This window comes from Ruditapes philippinarum, unplaced genomic scaffold (genome assembly GCF_026571515.1).
Source record: "Ruditapes philippinarum isolate M1 unplaced genomic scaffold, ASM2657151v2 ctg483_1_1_1_1, whole genome shotgun sequence".
Taxonomy (NCBI): Eukaryota; Metazoa; Mollusca; class Bivalvia; order Venerida; family Veneridae; genus Ruditapes; species Ruditapes philippinarum.
The window spans coordinates 107,770-127,325 of NW_026855476.1; the positions used below are offsets into that span (position 1 = coordinate 107,770).

The 19,556-nt window shown below is 32.6% G+C and overlaps 1 protein-coding gene across 1 annotated transcript; it reads left to right on the forward strand.

The window, feature by feature from the left end:
* Positions 1-1,695: 1,695 nt before the first annotated feature.
* LOC132743462 (uncharacterized) lies at positions 1,696-17,576 on the forward strand. Its single transcript, XM_060731983.1, has 13 exons — positions 1,696-1,745; positions 4,237-4,260; positions 4,653-5,108; positions 5,420-5,746; positions 5,973-6,062; positions 6,352-6,720; positions 6,969-7,226; positions 9,510-9,785; positions 9,957-10,019; positions 14,530-14,631; positions 15,420-15,521; positions 15,807-15,917; positions 16,683-17,576. Exons 3-13 carry the CDS (start codon positions 4,823-4,825, stop codon positions 16,712-16,714), a joined length of 2,016 nt encoding a protein of 671 aa, XP_060587966.1. The 5' UTR covers positions 1,696-1,745; positions 4,237-4,260; positions 4,653-4,822; the 3' UTR covers positions 16,715-17,576.
* The last annotated feature ends 1,980 nt before the right edge of the window (positions 17,577-19,556 follow it).

Consider the following 19,556-nt stretch of genomic DNA (forward strand, 5'->3'; position numbering starts at 1 on the left):
AACATCTCTAAGGCCGTTAATACAAATAAACTTAAAAACGACAAAAAATAAAACTTTGGATGTTGGTGATTCCAAGGTTATTCAGGTTTTTTAATTATAATTCTATAAGATTGTTGTATTATAATCATCAGTTGACATTAATTCTAACATTAACTTGATATTTACATTGGTTAAGAGTCAAAAATTGCTCTCACACCACAATACAATATTTGACATAGAATTTCCAAAACGTAATTTTAACAATTAAGCAATTCAAACGGGGTAAAATGCATGTGAAAAAAGCAATAATAGTACATTTTTGATTTATTTTACAGCAAATAAGGATGGGTAACTTTTGCTGCGGTTCCAGGAGACAACATGTTTTTCCAGGTATTTTTTTTTGGTCAAAATGATTTTTGTTTCAAAACAATCCAACAATTTTTTGACATTGGTACATTACACCAAATAAAAAAATGAATAAAATAAGAAAATAAATTAATAAACATAAAAAAAAATCTTCCTCAGCTCGGTGAGCGTGACTAAAATTATAGTCACGCAGACAATAACTTTTAAGTCAATATCTAAAGAATATTTGAAGATAAGTGTTCCTGGCAAAACAAAGAATTTTTAGGGCATTAATTTAGTTGAATTACATGTCAGAGTAATTGGCATTGGTTACCTTGGGCACGAAGTCATGTATGAAGTTTCAGTACCTAGTAGGTTCGGAGATAAATGCTGCTCGCAAAACTTTAACCAAATATTGTGAAGATTCGCCATAAGTCAGTCTAAATCCTTGTCAGAGTTAATGACCTTGGACAGTGACTTATATTATGATCCAAGAGACATGTTTAGAAATTAGAGTGGACACTTGCTGCACTTTCGAATACTTTTATACGCAAAACATAAACAAACATTTTCTTAGTTCACAAAGGATCATACATATTTCGATCAAAATCAATGTGAAAGTTTTTATCTCAAAGACATGTGTTATGTTTCAAAGATATATCTTCAGTAATTTAAAAATCAGTTTTGCGTGCAAACTTAAATTAGGACTTTTTTATTCACAAAAGTCATGGTTTTGTCAAAACCAATATATGATTTATGGTCCTTGATAGTAACCTGTTATGACTTCAAAGACGTGGACAGTTACAAGAAAATATCTTGAACTGGTTGGTGAGATTTGATGCTTAACAATAACTTTAACGTTAAACTGAAATTAAAGTCGGTGTAAAGCCGGTGCTTTGGTGTTTAGAATAGCCCGACGTTTCTTTGAACTGTCGAGCAAAAATTCAGCAAAAAAAAACACACACAGACACACACACACACACACAAAAAACATAAAATGCACGCTTGTCCCGCTTATATATTGTTTATTCAAGTTATTATAATTAAAATAATAAAAACTTCCAGAGAACAACTTCTTATACAGATGCATGATTTGCTCGGTTGGCTTGCTGCGACCTCACTGATTGTGCTACACACAATGCTTTAATGTTTGATGATGTTTTGTCTTAACTGAAAAGAGAAGGACGACTCAATTCCTTTCTTTAATCATATAAAGACTTTGGTTTCCTAATATGTTCTATTTTAGATAATAAGACATTATTGTATATTAATTTTTCTTTCTCCAATTTTTAAAATGACAGTTTTTCATTCAACTGAAAAGAAAAAGATAAAAACCTATTAATGTAAGTTTCCTTTCGACTTTGTAGAGGAACTGAAGATTACAACAGGAACGTCAGAACGCGTAAAGACTATTTGCCAAGGTAAAATCGTTTAATTCGGCTAAATATGTTACAACTCAACTCAACTCAACTCAAATCATTTATTTGAAAATAAAGGCCTCCGGCCCAAAATACATCATAAGGTATAACATATAATAAAATGTCAAGTAGTTGTATATTGTGAAACTTAAGTATCATTAATTATATTCATAAGTTGATAGATGTAAATAGATATATTTTTAACAATGTCAGGGTTTTGAGAAGACAAAAGAGCATAGAAATCTTGAAGTTCTGTTCCATGTATATACCAGCTAAATAAATATATTTGTCTAATAGTATCATATTTAACACATTTAAAAAAGGCATGGTACTCACAATCAATTACATTAGCATTATTAAACTGTTGGCAAAAGTTACATATACGATTTTCTTTTATAACATTATTATATCTACCTAATTCAATATTCAGCCTGTGATTTGAAAGGCGAAACTTTGACATAGCAATTCTATATTTTAACTGAATATCCATAGTTAAATATTTTTCAACAGTAAGTAGGCTTTTAAAGTTATTATAATGTTATCTATGTGATGGCATGGTTAACAAATTACACCAATATCGAATACAATTTATATAATATGTAGTACATAAAGGCAATTTACCACATTCACCAAGAACCATACATGTATTAGTAGTTCTACGTACATATAATATACGTTTACAGAATTTATTATGAATAGATTCTATTGTATCTACATATTCATAGCCCCAAATTTGAGATGCATAACAAAGTATCGGTTTGACCATGGAATCAAATATCTTAAAAGAATCAACAACAGAAAAATAACCAAAAGGTCTTTGATAATCATTTATGGCAAAGAGAGCTCTTTGCGCCTGAGATACTAACTTAGAATGAGCGGATGACCATGACAAACTTGATGTAAGTAAGATACCCATGTACTTATACTGAGAGGTAATATTGATTTGTGTCCCACGATATGACCAATGCTCATATCGACGAAGAGGACCTCCATTTCGAAAAACCGTAATTTCAGTCTTATCCATATTTATTTCCATCCCAGTATCACAACAAAAATTGTCAATAATATTTATTTGCTGTTGAAGCTTAAATGCAGTTTCGGCACACCCTGCTACATCGTCTGCGAACATCAAACAAAAAATATCTGGTATATCATTTGTGATAAAAATACCACTCTCACAATTCTCATGTAAAGGACAGACAACTCATCTATAAAGAGATCAAAAATTGTCGAACTTGTTTTGTCCCCTTGGCGGGTGCCGATATTGCACGAGAAAAAATCAGTGACATTGTTATTGAGTTTGACACATGATTTTAAATCGGTATAAAGAGACTTGAGAGTATTCATAAATTGACCGTGAATTCCCTGATGATAATCTTTTTTCATATTTGCAACCATAAAATGAATTAGTTTGGAGTTGCGTCTATTTAACAATGATAAGTGTTTTTAAAGGTTCAAAAGATTACTTTTTAACAATTCAATATCATCTTGATTAATTTAATCTGCAGGTAATATGGTCTTACTGTTGATGTTAGATATAGTTTCAATCTCATCTTCTTCAATCCTAATGCTGCACCACAGAACCTTTTTTTTAATCGATAAAATATGTTCATGACTCAAAGGCCTGCCATGACGAACCCGGGGTAACGTTTACACTTCCTTCCTTAGACTACCTTACATTACGTTGTAATATCAATGGAAGTATTGTTTCACGCATGCAGGTCCTAAAAAAGGTATGGTCGAGGATATAAGTAGAAAAATCAAATTTATCACTGTAAAAAGTCAAATGGGAATAAAGTACAGAGTTACAGAGCTAGTAATTAGAAACAAATTGCAATGTTGAATTTTTATATGTCTTGAAACACTTAACATTATTCATGCATTCTTGTCAAACATAAGACCTTCAAGTTTCTTTCAAAAATCATTTAAATGGACTGATTTAAGCGTGCTTGAAATGCGCTACACGGGTACTTTGTTTTCTCTAAAAACCACGGTTAAAGTGTATGAAGACTAGCGTTTGGAAGCACCAACTCTAAATTTAGTAAAATGCGAGTTCTTCTGTGGGCGGTATTCTCTTTCCACTGTCACACTTAAATGCAACAGCTAAAGAAATCAATGTAAATTATATTAATGATAACTCGATTTGTGATTTGTAAAGAAGTGATGTTATTATACGTTTTATATTTTAAAGACATTCTTACTCAAATATTGGTCTGTTTTAATGTCCAAATGATAATTTGAAAGTGTTGAACTTTATAAAGCTATATGTACCATATCTAGAGGCACTTCATTAATTTGGTTTAGAAACGACCAGCCAAGAGGCAATTATGTCCCAATCCTGGTACAGAGGGGTAAATATAAATTTATTTCATTCGTTTTATTCATATAAATTGATTAAACAGTTTCTTTCTTTCTCATTGTTTCATAAACAACGTATACTATTATAGGTTCATACATTTTTTTATTGACAAATAGTATTTCTTTTGTTTTACAGAAAGGACAAGCAGTGGCTATTCGTGTAAGTTCAAAATATATAAAGTTTTATTTATATAGCCGATTATGTTTTTCAAAGGAAATAACAACCATCTAATTTATAACATGGTACATATTTTGATTTTCCAAACACATTAATTAAAATAGTTAATTGAATTAAGAAATGTTAAGTATATTGTGTATTACGGGAAATCGGACAAACATAGCATACGCCAGATTTTAAACTTTACTTTGACCTATGTCAGTTTTCAGATACCAGACACTTACTTAGATGACAGAAAATAACTAAATTGAATTTAAATAAAAACATATCATCGATCACGGTCGAAGTACCTTAATTTCTTAATTCATATTTTTAATTCACATTTAATGCTTGATTAGTAACTTAAGAGCTTAACCGTTTGCCTTATCATGTAGCCATAACGAACACAGCAGACACAAATAAAGACGAAACCAAATCTCCGAACATAATTGCGAAAGATAAGCCTATAAAAGAAACAAAAACAAATGAGACCAAAGAATCTTTCGTAAGTGGGCAGGATGTATTACTTTCCGAAGGAGCATATGCTAAGAAACGTGGTCTGAAGATGGAAGATGAAAAGAAAGTTAGACGGCATTTTTGCTACCTCAAGGACAACCTAGAGATAGCATGTGGTCTTCTTGATTACTTCATTCAGGAGGGTATTTTCACAGAAGACCAGGTCGAACTTATCAACTCTGAACAAACTAGACGGCGAAAGGTTGATTGTATGCTGCGAATACTTCTTAAATCGGAAAGTGAAGCATTCTCTTGGTTTCTTAATTTCCTAACTAAAACGGACAACGATCATATCAGAAGAGAATTAGAATCGGAAGTTGATAAAAATACATTAGGTAGTTAAGTTAATGGTTAACTTCCTGATACAGGCCATGATAAAAAGTTTTAGCTTACAGCAACTTTTTTTAAAAAGAAAATCTTATTAAGAATATTAAGTAAAATATAAGAAAACTTAATTAAGTACATTATCATTTGTCATTTGACAATGTTGTATACTAAATCTGCATTTTTTAATTGAAACAATTAGAATATATTATTAATTTAAAGTTCTTTCGACACATTTGTGGAATTTGGTTGTTAAAACATAAAAGTCGTAATTTTACTTTTACTTGATAATTGATAACGAGTGTGTTTTTTTATGTAATAGAAATTTCGGATTCTGAAAACTCTTCTACAACTGAGATGTGGAAAGTTTTAAATATTCTGAAGAATAATAAAAGGGAAATTACCAAGGAATTGGAACCCGAAATAGTTCTGAATTACCTATTTCAATACAACCAGTTTTCACTTGATGAGTATGAAGAAGTGGTCTCAAAAAAGACAAGGGGACAAACTGCAAAAAAGTTGATGAAAATATTGGCAACGATTCGGCACATGCCACGTGGATATGCAATTTTCCTTAAAGCTCTTAAAGATGATGGACAGAAATATCTGTACAAACTCCTCTCTGAATACGTAGAGAACCAAACAAATGGTAAACATGTTCATTAACAATGATTTAAGTTAATGCAAAGAATGACTCTATCTTATGACTGACTGATTTTATCTAATATCCAATCGTTATGACAATCAAACGTATCATTTCTGTACTCAATATAAATCAATTTGCAATTTTTTCCGTGCATCTTTGACACATTTGTAGAGATTATTTAATGAAATGCTTAATTTACTTTCTGTACTTTGTCTTTTTTCCTTTACAGTGCAGCCAAGTACAAGTGAAGCTGTCAACCTTACAAATGTTAATTTGATATGTTTATTTGCAGAAACCCAAGACTCTGTACTACGTGAAGGTATATATTTGAGGCTATTGCTCAATTTGTCATTCATAAAAGATCAAATATTTGCTATCCTATCCTTTGCAAGATACTATTTCTTTTCATGACAAAAACAACAGCTTATTTCCAAATAGGTCAACATTTAAAACAGTTATCATCTTTATAACTGACACTTTTACTATATATCAACGATATCAAATATATTTGTATATGTATTTATCCGTTACAACACACGTTTAGTTATTTACCTGGCAGGGAAAGTTTAGCAGATAAATTGCCGTATTTATTTTTTCTCATTGTCAAGATGCTGACTCGAGTGAAATCAGAATACTATTTGATCCAAAGAAAAAGAGGAAGATATATAAAGAAATTATCAAGACTTTTAATTTACACGACAGAAGGCAATGTATTAACGATATACTTGTTCCCGAGACGGCTTGCCTACTGGACGAAGCAACAGAAGGATCTCTTATCTTAAAGATTAGAGGTTGTCATCGTGGTGCAATTTCTGCAGTATTTGGGGATAGTTTAGATAGTTTAAGGGCTGGCATATCAAGAGTTTTAGGCATAGTGTTTTCGCAAATTGGGTTGGATAAAAATGTGGAAAATATGAAAGTCCAGGTAGTGGCAGTTAACTTCGATAAAACATTGAAGAACGAAAATGATCAAAAAGGTAGGAAATCGTCAATACATTTACATCTAGTAAGTATAAATATTCTCGTCAAATCTACATTGAACTTAATGAAATAAGTTCTACTATACCCACTATGTAGTTGGAGATATTCAGTGAATAATATCTTCTTAATCCTGAATCATTAAACTTGCAATTTTTGTAGTAACAACTAATATTGATGCATACAGAATATCACATTTAATTTTTTACTTCCCTAAGTAAAACAGATTTTTTGTTTTTGACTTTAGACGAAAATTATAGGAGAAGTATAGCTGACAATCTTGAGTATTTAAAAGAGGAAATTGACGCCAAAAGTTTGCTGCATCTTACAATCTTCTCTGAACATGAAAAGGAAGCTATTCTCGAACTAAGATCAATGTCTCGGTCAAAAGGTACACAATTAATGCTTGAGATCGCTCTGAAAAAGTCTGAAGAAAATATTAGACTGTTTCTTGAAGAGTTAAAAGAAAGGAAGAACTATGTATGGGAGAATATTTTCAAAGCTGGTAAGTACTTTATGCAAAAAAAGAAATTAAAAATTCGTTTTTCAATACTTCACCAGACAGTTTATCATTACCAACATATATGTTTCGTTTAATGTCTATTACAGCTAATGTGACTTCTTGCTAGGTAAAATCTTGTATAAAAAATACTATTATCAATATCAGTCTTGATTGACAAGTTAACATCAACATTTTCACTATCAACCATTATACCATTACCTGAATTATACAAATTACAATAATCATTTCATTTATCAAATACGACATCTTTTTCTTGCGATAGTACACTATTATTATCAAAAACTTCCATAGGGATACCGGTATCACTTATTTTGTTATCTGTTATTCCAACTCTACCAATAAACTTCCAAAAATCAAGAGAATTATCTTTAGCAAGTAATAATAAATCAGTTTGTATACTTAACCCGTGAGACCTTCTACAACTCTAAACTGTACGGTCAAAATAACAAATTCATGTTTCCATCTATTTTTATGACCATCTTTACATTTGCGCAAAGTTTTTTCATCATCACACAAGTCATTCCATTACTCCGGTAAATTATTATCCACCAAGGCTTTCGCACTCTTCTTCGCGCCTTCCTTGTTCCTTATTTAATTATAGAACATTTGCAATTTTTCTTGCATTTCATTTGTAACTAATTTACAAAATTGTGAGTTAATATTGTCTATTTCTTCTTGATTTCTATTTTCTATATCAAGCCTATCTATAGTTTCTAACGGACTATGAGTTAGTAGATCATTACAAAAACCTTAGGTAATATTTTTAACATCATGTTTCTTCAGATTCATCAGAAAAGTTTGATTTGTTTTACCAATGTCTGTGTGACTATCACTACCACATGTATATCTATTATTCAAATGACTTTATTTTAAAAGGACATGAAATAATAGAATGATGCGGTATAATAGGAAGTTCTATATCAAATTCAGATACATTTCTACTAAGTAATTATGGAGGTTTTATAGCATTCAATTCTTGGTACTTATCAAGATGTGCATAAATGATAATTATGTTGTCTACAACAGAGTTCAGACAAACATACAATCATTTGTAGTATAGTTTCTGCCATTTAAAATACAGCAATTACTATCTGTCAAAAATTAATGAAATATTCACATTATAAATTGTTGTTAAAATCAACAACATGTGTGTCATTTACGTCATCAATTCCTTCTATAAAATATGTCATGTCTCTAATACGACTGTTAAAAACCCCACAAAATATCAATTTACCTGAATTTTTAAATTCATACATATTGGTAAGTAAATCTACTTGATCCTTGCGGAGGTAGGCACGCTGCACATACATGCAAAAACATCTCCAGAAATTTTATCTTGCAGTGATAGCCATAAAATACCTTAATAAGACTGTATTTTGTTTCGCCCATTGATTTTTCGTGCAGGGCACACGCTTTCTTTTACTTTGGGACCATACGCCGCTTTTCATGGAATGGCACGAAAGTGTCGCATTGAAGGTATCATGATAACTGCCGTATGAACACGTCTGCGGATGTTTATAAATTCAAAATTTCACAATTTTCGTGTTTAAATGTTGAATTCTGATTTAGCCGGTGGTAGGGGGCGCGGGCGGTAGTCCATGAACAGACTCAATCAAACCGAGCCTGCAACATTTTCAATTTTGCCGTTTTGGACTTTCTTTAGGGATTCTTATTTTCTGTATTTGCTCTAACATTATAATGTTAAAAATTCTAAGTAGTTGCTTTTTAATTAAAACTTTAACTCCCCCAGGCCCACATCTGGCCTTGACATGTAACAAGTTTCTAGAATTACCAAAATAGACATAAATTGATTTCGAAATAAATGTGTCTCTGCTATGCATACAATGTCGAGATTCAAAGTATCTATACTTTTTTCGCGAAACTTGGAATGTTATAACGACTGTCGTAGTGTTCTGTGTTCTCTCTTGTTTTCATCCTGTGTCACTTTGCTTTCTGTAAGGTGGACATCGGCCAGAACAATTTGAGATACTGTTCCTATTGCCCTGGTGATTATTTGATCTAGAGCGATAAAGATTTTGGTTTGTCCTATGAAAAGAATATTTATAGTTAATATCAGGTCCCAAATGGTCTCTACAATATTAATTATACCAATATATAGATGGAATTAATTTCAAACTAATAAATACTTTTAACTATTTTATCTATATTCAACTTTCTTTGTCAATATTTTATGATAAAATAGTGTACATTTGTTTTATTACAATATGTGTATTTTATACCTTAATATTATACTATAAATTGTAGATAGTGAGACTGACTCCCGCAAGATGCTGATTTCTAACTATTCGATACTTGTTGAAAATCTATGCCCTTCATTGATAGCCAGATATTGCAAACAAAATGACTTGATAGACTTCGAGAAGTTTCAACATTTTGTTTCAAATGGAAAACCAAGAACATGGATAGCAAAGTTCATACTTCATGAAATTTTAAGACAAAGTGACACAAAAGTCAACACGTTTTTGAACTTGCTGGCTACATTTCAACCAAGCTTACACTCGACTATTGTATCAGGAACAGGTATTCATATAATGAAAGTAAGATTCAACACGAAAATAATTTTAATTCTAAATATGTATTTTGATAAATATTTCTTTTATTGTTATATCAAGATGGGTTTTACGGAATATTTGAGATAAGATTGGCCTAAGGTATGCTAACTATAAAAACATTTTTTTGAATAATTTCTAGCTGATGATGACTTATCAGAAGATCAAGGCGTATACAGTGATTCAGATGATTTAAACGATGATAGTAAGTTCTTTGATAAGTTTAGGAAATTATGGAGTTATTTACTTTGTATGATACCGAATAAAGTAAGATATACATTTTGATATAACCATCCGTTCATGCCTCAATCACAGCCGGAACAGTTTGACAACCGATGACGCTTTATTCGAAAACATTGAAGATCCTTTATCACATTTTTTATGGTTTTATATAAAGATATGATGCTCAAATTAAGATTTATCAATAATTTAAGTTCCTTAAAAAGCATAATTTATTTAGATATGACCGAATTTAATATTTCATGTAATTAAAGGGAGGTAGTTAGAAATGTGTTATCTATCAATTCTTAGTCTAATTTTCCAATAAGAAATGAATGCATATAATTTAATGATTACTTTTAATATGTACAAATATTTGCAGTACATATTTTACATATTATTCGATGTTTAAAAATTGTTGTATTAGCATAATTATATACATATATAATTTCACGCAAGTGTGGTATACAACCTCTTTGGGGATATGGTATGCACATAACACATGTACCGATATAACATAAAGTAAACAAACAACAGATCCCCTATTTTTAAGTAATAAATGAATTATATGCTCGCCCATATGGACTTTTTCCGTTGGCAAGGGTAAACAAACGCAAACACACACAAAGCATACAACCTCAATTACAAAACATACAGGATCTTTAAAAGAAAACCATTCAATCATTTTTTATCGATTTATTTAACTTTGGTTGGTTTTGAATCGTAAGTATTGACCATAAAGCAGTACAATCAGACCGATATCATTTCGATACTAACAAGATAAAAACAAGACCGATATGTTTTTTTTTTAATACAGATTTAATTTCCGCTGCATATTTCATTTATGGTGGCTGTTTTATTCTTCATATTACTGTCACAAAAGATATAATTATATGAGAAAAAATGTTTTGACTTAAGTATCCTATTTATTGATTATTATATGAGATTATTTTGTTATTTCAGTTCTTTCGTTGCTACATAAATCATATTTTAATTTCGTGCAGTTGACTTTGCTAAGAACTGGTTCCCCTTTCCTAGCCCAACATGATCTTGCCACCAATACAAAGTTGATTAGGCCGGACATATTTTAACTCTTAAAGATCCTGTATGTTTTGTGATTGATATTGTTACTCTGTATATATATTTTCTTAAGAAATCAGTGGTGTTTTTAATATATGAAGGAAGTGATAGAACGAAAACTATTGAAAACAAAGTGAAAAAGATGGCAGATGATATGTGCAAGAAAGGATCAATTTCATTTAAAAGGATATTTGATGTCGTCTGGTGGTACATCGGGTAAACTGCAAGGTAATCCGAAACTGCATAAAAAAGGGGTGCCATTGAGAACAATAGTAAATGGGAGAAATCATCCTACGAAGAAAATGGCAGAAATAATAGAAATGGAGCTACGCGCCTATGTGACATCACTGCCTTCATATATTAAAGACACCACTGATTTCTTAAGAAAATTAGAGAATATTAAACAACCACTTCCGGCAGGAACAATTCTTTTCTGTTTAGACGTGAAAGCCCTGTACCCAAGTGTCCCACGGGCAGAGGCACGAGATGCGGTTGCACGTGCATTAAATCAACGTGCCAACCCTAACATACCCACAGAAGATGTTCTTAGTATGATGGGCACTGTCCTTGAAAATAACACTTTTTCATTTGATGGAAGAAAATCGACGCAGACAGAAGGAACAGCGATTGGCTCACGATTAGGGATGAATTACGCATTTACATATCTTGGATCATGGGAATCACAGCTGATGACGATAACAGATAAACTTCCGCTAGAGTATTTCCGGTATGTTGATGACGTTTGGGGCCTTTGGACTCACGGTATCGAGTCGTTAAAAGCATTCCATGAGCTTGGGAATAACCTTCATCCAAGAATAGAATTAGAATTAAGATATTCTACTGAAAAACTTGAGTTTCTCGACCTAATGACGAAGATTCAGAATGGCAATAACAGACCTATACACTTAACCCACAGATAAACACCTGTACTTGCATAAAAATTCTTCTCATCCGGAATCGACAAAAAAATCAATACCATATGGACTTGCCATCCGTGCTAAGCGAATATGTACTAATGAATCGACTTACAAACAACATAGAGAAAATATTAAAACTCAGTTACAGAAACGAGGCTATGAAGATCGACATATTGAAACAGAATTAAATAAAGTAGATAGTAAAAAAAGAAGTGACCTATTACATTATAATGAAGATAAAGAATACACTGAAAGAATCCCCTTGGTACTGACATTTTCCAAAGCGCTCCCGAATGTAGGACAAATAGTACAAAATCACCTACCTGAATTACACACCTCAGATGGAATGAAGGATATATTCCCGAATCCACCAATTGCAGCATTTAGAAGAGATAATAACCTACAAGACATTCTCGTTCATAAGAAACACAATAAACTATTTTTTCAACAGCCGAATTCCTGTGCTCCTTGCAGATCCAAAAAGTGTGCGATTTGTCTGTACGTTATTGAAGCAGACACATTCATTGGTGTGAACGGGGCCTCGTATAAGGTTCGAAATTAGATCACGTGCAAATCTACGAATGTTGTGTATGCAGTTTATTGTAAGCGTTGCGAACGTTATATTTATGTTGGAGAAACAGATGATGCGTTGTACCAAAGACACCTTCTTAATTTATCCAGAATACGAACCAAATACAACGATCCGTTAGCGGCGCATTTTTATACGAACGACCACACAGTAAATGGTTTTTCAATAATGGGGCTGGAAAAGCTATACGGGAATGAACAATACAGAAAAACAATAGAAAATTTGTGGAAAAATAAATTAAGAACCTATAGACCGTATAGAGTTAATACAAAAGAATAACGCGGCAGACGGAAACCAACGCCACGGCGGGCGTCGTTCATTGACGTTATGTCACTTCCATTGTTTTGTTTGATATATTTGTATGTGAAATAAATGCTGCTGAAGAAGGCCGCAAGGCCGAAAATTTAAATTAGCGTTTTTGCTTATATACGGCAATTTAGAGATTTTACTTATATATATATTAATGCGTTTATTTAAGGTTGCCGCCGGAAAGCCCATATGGGCGACCGTACACTCAAGTCGGGCCATCCTAGAGTGTCCCGCCGAGTTTTTACGCAGCTTTTATTGGTGGAGGTCCCAGGTGCCCCTCCCGGCATTATTTCAGGTACGAGCGGGCACCTGGGTAGAACCACCGACCTTCCGTAAACCAGCTGGATGGCTTCCTCTTATGTAAGATTTCGACCCGAGTGATGATCGAACCTACAGCGGTGAGGGACCTGTGATCTCAAGTCAGCGACCTTAACCACTCGACCACACTTGCAAAAATTATATATATATAAATATGCAAATAAAACAATTTTCACTCATCGAAGAATATGTAAAATGTGTACTTAAATTATATTTATTTAATAAATTATATGCATTCATTTCTTATCGGAAAATTAGACTTCTTAGATAGACTACCTCCCTTTATTGACATGAAATGTTAAATTCAGTTTTTGTTTGTTTGTTTGTTTGTTTCATTTTACGCCTTTTTCCAACAGTATTTCAGTCATATAGGCGGGTAGTTTCCTAACCATCGTTCCTGGAGAGTTACACCAGTACTAGACTACCTTCCTCCGCGCTAAACTACCAAAGCATCTCCCGGGGAATTAAATTCGGTAATATCTTTATAAATAATGTTGGAACTTACAATATTGACAAATCTTAATTTGAGCATCATATTTTAGAAATAAAACCATGAAAAAATTGTGTTACAGGATCTTTAAAGATTGGGACATACATGTGACACTTTTATTGAATACACGTTCAGGAATACATGTAGTTAGTTTGAACCACATGCTTTGTTGATACATATTAATCTAGTTTAGCATATGTGTGAAGAAAGCTTGAAGCTATTTTTTATCCACTCACAAGTCTGATATGAGGAAAAATGGTTGTGGATCAAGTAGGACCCAAACTCATGAACTGTGGGTTAAGAGACAGACATGTTAAATTATTAACCACAAGGTCAATGATTCTGTAGGGACTTTATCAATCCAATGATGCATGAGCAATGGCATTCAGTTTCAGGCAAATTCTCCAATTATGAAAACCAAAGGTCTATAAAGCATTCATTACTGAATGGTGCTTACTAATTATTTCTGTCTATCGTTATTTATATTAACTAATGCGGGTAAATGTAAAATTCGGAACCTTTGGCTTCAGTGTATGAGAAATGTTATTTTAGCATTTAGCATATGAAAAGAAAACACAGTGGGAACTTAATATCAATCATTTTGCTTCATTAGTGTTGCCATTGTTTATTCATCTTATCAGATAAAAAGAACAGGCGAACATGTAGTCCATAAGCAGCAAGTATTTATTGGCAGTTTAACACAATTTATTTTATCCCTTTTGTGTAAAAAATCACGAGTCGTGTTAGATTAAACATGACTTTCGTTAACAATTAATATTTTCAAATATTGCAGACTGCTCCAACCTTTCGGGTGATTTTCGAATAACCTTTGACGGTGAAAACGTTGGAGGCATGCAAGAATGTGTCCTTAAGACAGCCCAAACATCGGTGAAAGGTTTCGTCCATTACTTCTCTTAAAGGGATACTCAGGAAAATTACTGACAAAAATATTAGAATAATACTATTATCTTATGTACTCAAATCATGCTTAAATGACATTTGTAAAAGTGCCAGCCTTAATTTCTGTATAAATTCTTTATAGATTGGGTTTGAAGTGTAAATATATCTATATATGTTGAACGAAATTTAGACACAGACAGAATCAACGAGAAGTTTTAAAACTAGTCGCGTGACTTAAACAAATCCTGGAAGTTACAATAACAGATATTTTGGATATCGTATGAATGAAACAAACGTAAATCATTCATTTGGCATGTTATTTAAGGCTTCAAGAGTTCACTGTGACAACTATTGTCAATTCTTAAAGCTCTAACCTGACTCACGTGGGTCAAGTTAGGAAACCACGATTTTATTCTTTATTAGGAGAAAAGTTTTGTTCCTGTTGCTGCTTAGTGTATTCATTTTTAGGACATTTACAGAATAATTAATGACAAATTTAAAACTTAAAAATGAAAATTTTGCCTGTGTCTCCCTTTGATCCTCTTTTTGATATAAATCTACAAATTTAAATAAATTATTTAACAATGATTTCAAGTAAGTAAGTATATTTCAACGGAACAAGTGACCTTTGCTTCCCATTGTATTAAATGAAAACCATAGATAAATATCACTAAACACACTTTCTTTTACAACTGTCTATAATCAACAAAATGAATTATTTGTACAATAATACAACTCGTTAAATGCATTTCTATTAACATATCAATTTGTTTTTGATGGAAGAAATTCTACAAGCAGACGACAAAGAGAAAGACTGTGAAAGCGGGTACAAATCAATGTCGCTGAAGAAAAGGAAAGAAATGCTTGATCGCTTATCGGCTGATGGTAATATTAGAGCAAACCAAATTAAATTTTTCCTGATTACAAGTGTAAATGATCAATTTCATTTGTGCTAATATTAACATACCTTTAAATTTTATTCTTGAAATGCTGCAGATTGATTAATTTTGTTCAATAGATAGTTATATACTTTTTAAAGTTTTATATAAATATTTATGGGAAATACAAAAGAAAAGATGCGTTTTATCAATTTTATTTAATCATAAAATACAGTAACTGCTTTATGTGGCATAATTATATAGCAAACTCTATTTAATGTCTACCAATCAGAACTGTACAGAAACCAACAAGAACAACAAGACGATAAACATAATGCTAATAATGGTTCTTCATCAAAATATAAACAGACAACAAAACTTGGTCTGACATCTACATCTTCAGGTATTTGAAATGAATTCGAACTTGTTTTCTTGTATTGTAAGACTGAATTTATATGAAATTTTCTCTTTCTTAATTTCCTAAGTGTTTTATATTTGTTTACGATGGACTCATCATTTATGTAAATAGAGCGATGTGCGTCTTTTTTCCCGTGCATTATTAATGCAGAAGCACATCTCGAGTTCAAAGGGCGAGGCCTTTAATTAAGTCCGAGGGGTTCTGCAGATGTTAATGCACGAAACAAGATGCATTACAGCTATTCTTATGAATTTCTAGATATAAATATGAACTGTACATTATCTATCAACTTATTATTAAGGTTGAACAAACCGGAAGTACAAAATGACTACTAGTTGACATTAATTCGGATTTGTTACAATATTACATCATTTTGCATTTTCTAATTGTTTATGATTGGCATACATAGTTTCAATCCTAATTTTACCGAAATTGACTTTATTTTCCTTTGGATGTCAACTACATGTATGTACATTCGTTATACATTATCAAAGATTACATCCTCTGTTTTGTTTAAATTTAAAGCCATGTGGTAAAACTACTTTCAATCCGTATGAAGTCTGAGGTTATCATAAAAATAGCCGAGGTGTTCTGATAGCGTTAATACATATCTTCATGTTTCCTTCCCATTAGTTTATACAGGCGTGCGCAATTTTTATGCAATTTTGTTCGTATAACATACAACAATGCCGAATTTACATGTAGATGGTTTAATAAAGACTCTATTGGTTTCGATTTTTGTTATCACAGGTCAAGCAGTCATGCCAGAATCGGGAAATTGATTGATAACTCGAAGAGACAGTGCGATCAAATGTTTTAGACATTTTTATGATTTTGTTTTTTTGTGTTAGGTATGTACGATATTTTAAACGTTGTTTCATGTTTCGAACAAACCTTACTCCATTTATAATATAATGATATGTTTACATGACACTGACGTTACCTTTAACTTCAGCCATTTGTTGAAAAAAAATTGTCAAGTGATCATCCGTAGTGATGCATTACAAATACAATGTATATTTTTATATGTTTGTTTTTCCTTAAAAATAAATAAAGCGATAATCTCTGTTTAAAGATGGTTAAATATGGAAATATAACATTGTAATAAGTAACAAAGGACATCATTTTAATTGTGAAAAATACATAAAAACACACAATATCGCCAATCAACAACAACTATTCCATTAAGTCAATAAAGATTTGGTCCGACAACAAACATAATTTGATTGATTTGACAACCACTCATTTTAAATAAGAAAGACCATTCATACAATATTCATTTAGAAATAATTAAAAAAAAACATTCTAACACTCTCGTAATTTTGTCACTATAGACAAAGAAGGAAAAAAAACTGGTGTTAAATTGCCAATAAACACCGGTTAGGGACTACTTGTATATGCGCTGTTTTATTTTCATCCTCGATTGTATAGTTTACAAAGCATTTTAAAGCAACAATAAAAAACATTTTTATTTATATGTTCAGTTCGTATAATGTTTTCTTTTCATACAATACCTTACTAATATCTCACATACACTAACGCCACATATTAGATCCATATCAGTTAATAACTATTTTGACAAAACGGCGCCAATCCGTAAGCAGCGTAATGACGTCATCCTTAGTAAACAACTCATTCATATATAAACAAAATAGATAAAATACAGAATCCCTAAAGAAAGCCCAACACGGCAAAATTGAAAATGTTGCAGGCTCGGTTTGATTGAGCCTGTTCATGGACGGTAATGGAAGTTGCAAGTTACCGTCCACGCCCCCTAGCACCGGCTTAAGCAGAATTCAACATTTAAACACTAAAATGGTGAACTTTGAATTTAGAAACATCCGCAGATGCGTTCATACGGCGGTTAACATGGAACCTTCAATGTGACACAGTAGTGTCATTCCATGAAAAGCGGCGTATGGTCCCCAAGTAAAAGAATGCGTGTGCCCTAAACGAGAAAACAATGGGCGGAACTAAATAAAATGGAATTTTGAAAGGGGATCTGAGGTTATGAAGCCTGCATATCACAGATAAGACGTCAAAAGACAAATTTAAAAAGCAGGCAACATATCCTAAGGGTGATTCAACATTATTCAAGTAGGAATATTGGAACCACCCAAATAGAAAATGCCGAAAAGTTGAAACAAAAAATACCACAAGCAAAACAATAATGTCGTGCTGAACGATCTTCAAGGATCGAAAATATAACATCATTGATTAAATGTACGGGGAGACTTTTTACAGCCGCCACACGGCAAAAATAACACGGATGTGATCATAAAATAGATAAAATACAGAATCCCTAAAGAAAGCCCAACACGGCAAAATTGAAAATGTTGCAGGCTCGGTTTGATTGAGCCTGTTCATGGACGGTAATGGAAGTTGCAAGTTACCGTCCACGCCCCCTAGCACCGGCTTAAGCAGAATTCAACATTTAAACACTAAAATGGTGAACTTTGAATTTAGAAACATCCGCAGATGCGTTCATACGGCGGTTAACATGGAACCTTCAATGTGACACAGTAGTGTCATTCCATGAAAAGCGGCGTATGGTCCCCAAGTAAAAGAATGCGTGTGCCCTAAACGAGAAAACAATGGGCGGAACTAAATAAAATGGAATTTTGAAAGGGGATCTGAGGTTATGAAGCCTGCATATCACAGATAAGACGTCAAAAGACAAATTTAAAAAGCAGGCAACATATCCTAAGGGTGATTCAACATTATTCAAGTAGGAATATTGGAACCACCCAATAGAAAATGCCGAAAAGTTGAAACAAAAAATACCACAAGCAAAACAATAATGTCGTGCTGAACGATCTTCAAGGATCGAAAATATAACATCATTGATTAAATGTACGGGGAGACTTTTTACAGCCGCCACACGCGGCACAAATAACACGGATGTGATCATAAAATAGATAAAATACAGAATCCCTAAAGAAAGCCCAACACGGCAAAATTGAAAATGTTGCAGGCTCGGTTTGATTGAGCCTGTTCATGGACGGTAATGGAAGTTGCAAGTTACCGTCCACGCCCCCTAGCACCGGCTTAAGCAGAATTCAACATTTAAACACTAAAATGGTGAACTTTGAATTTAGAAACATCCGCAGATGGCGTTCATACGGCGGTTAACATGGAACCTTCAATGTGACACAGTAGTGTCATTCCATGAAAAGCGGCGTATGGTCCCCAAGTAAAAGAATGCGTGTGCCCTAAACGAGAAAACAATGGGCGGAACTAAATAAAATGGAATTTTGAAAGGGGATCTGAGGTTATGAAGCCTGCATATCACAGATAAGACGTCAAAAGACAAATTTAAAAAGCAGGCAACATATCCTAAGGGTGATTCAACATTATTCAAGTAGGAATATTGGAACCACCCAAATAGAAAATGCCGAAAAGTTGAAACAAAAAATACCACAAGCAAAACAATAATGTCGTGCTGAACGATCTTCAAGGATCGAAAATATAACATCATTGATTAAATGTACGGGGAGACTTTTTACAGCCGCCACACGGCAAAAATAACACGGATGTGATCATAAAATAGATAAAATACAGAATCCCTAAAGAAAGCCCAACACGGCAAAATTGAAAATGTTGCAGGCTCGGTTTGATTGAGCA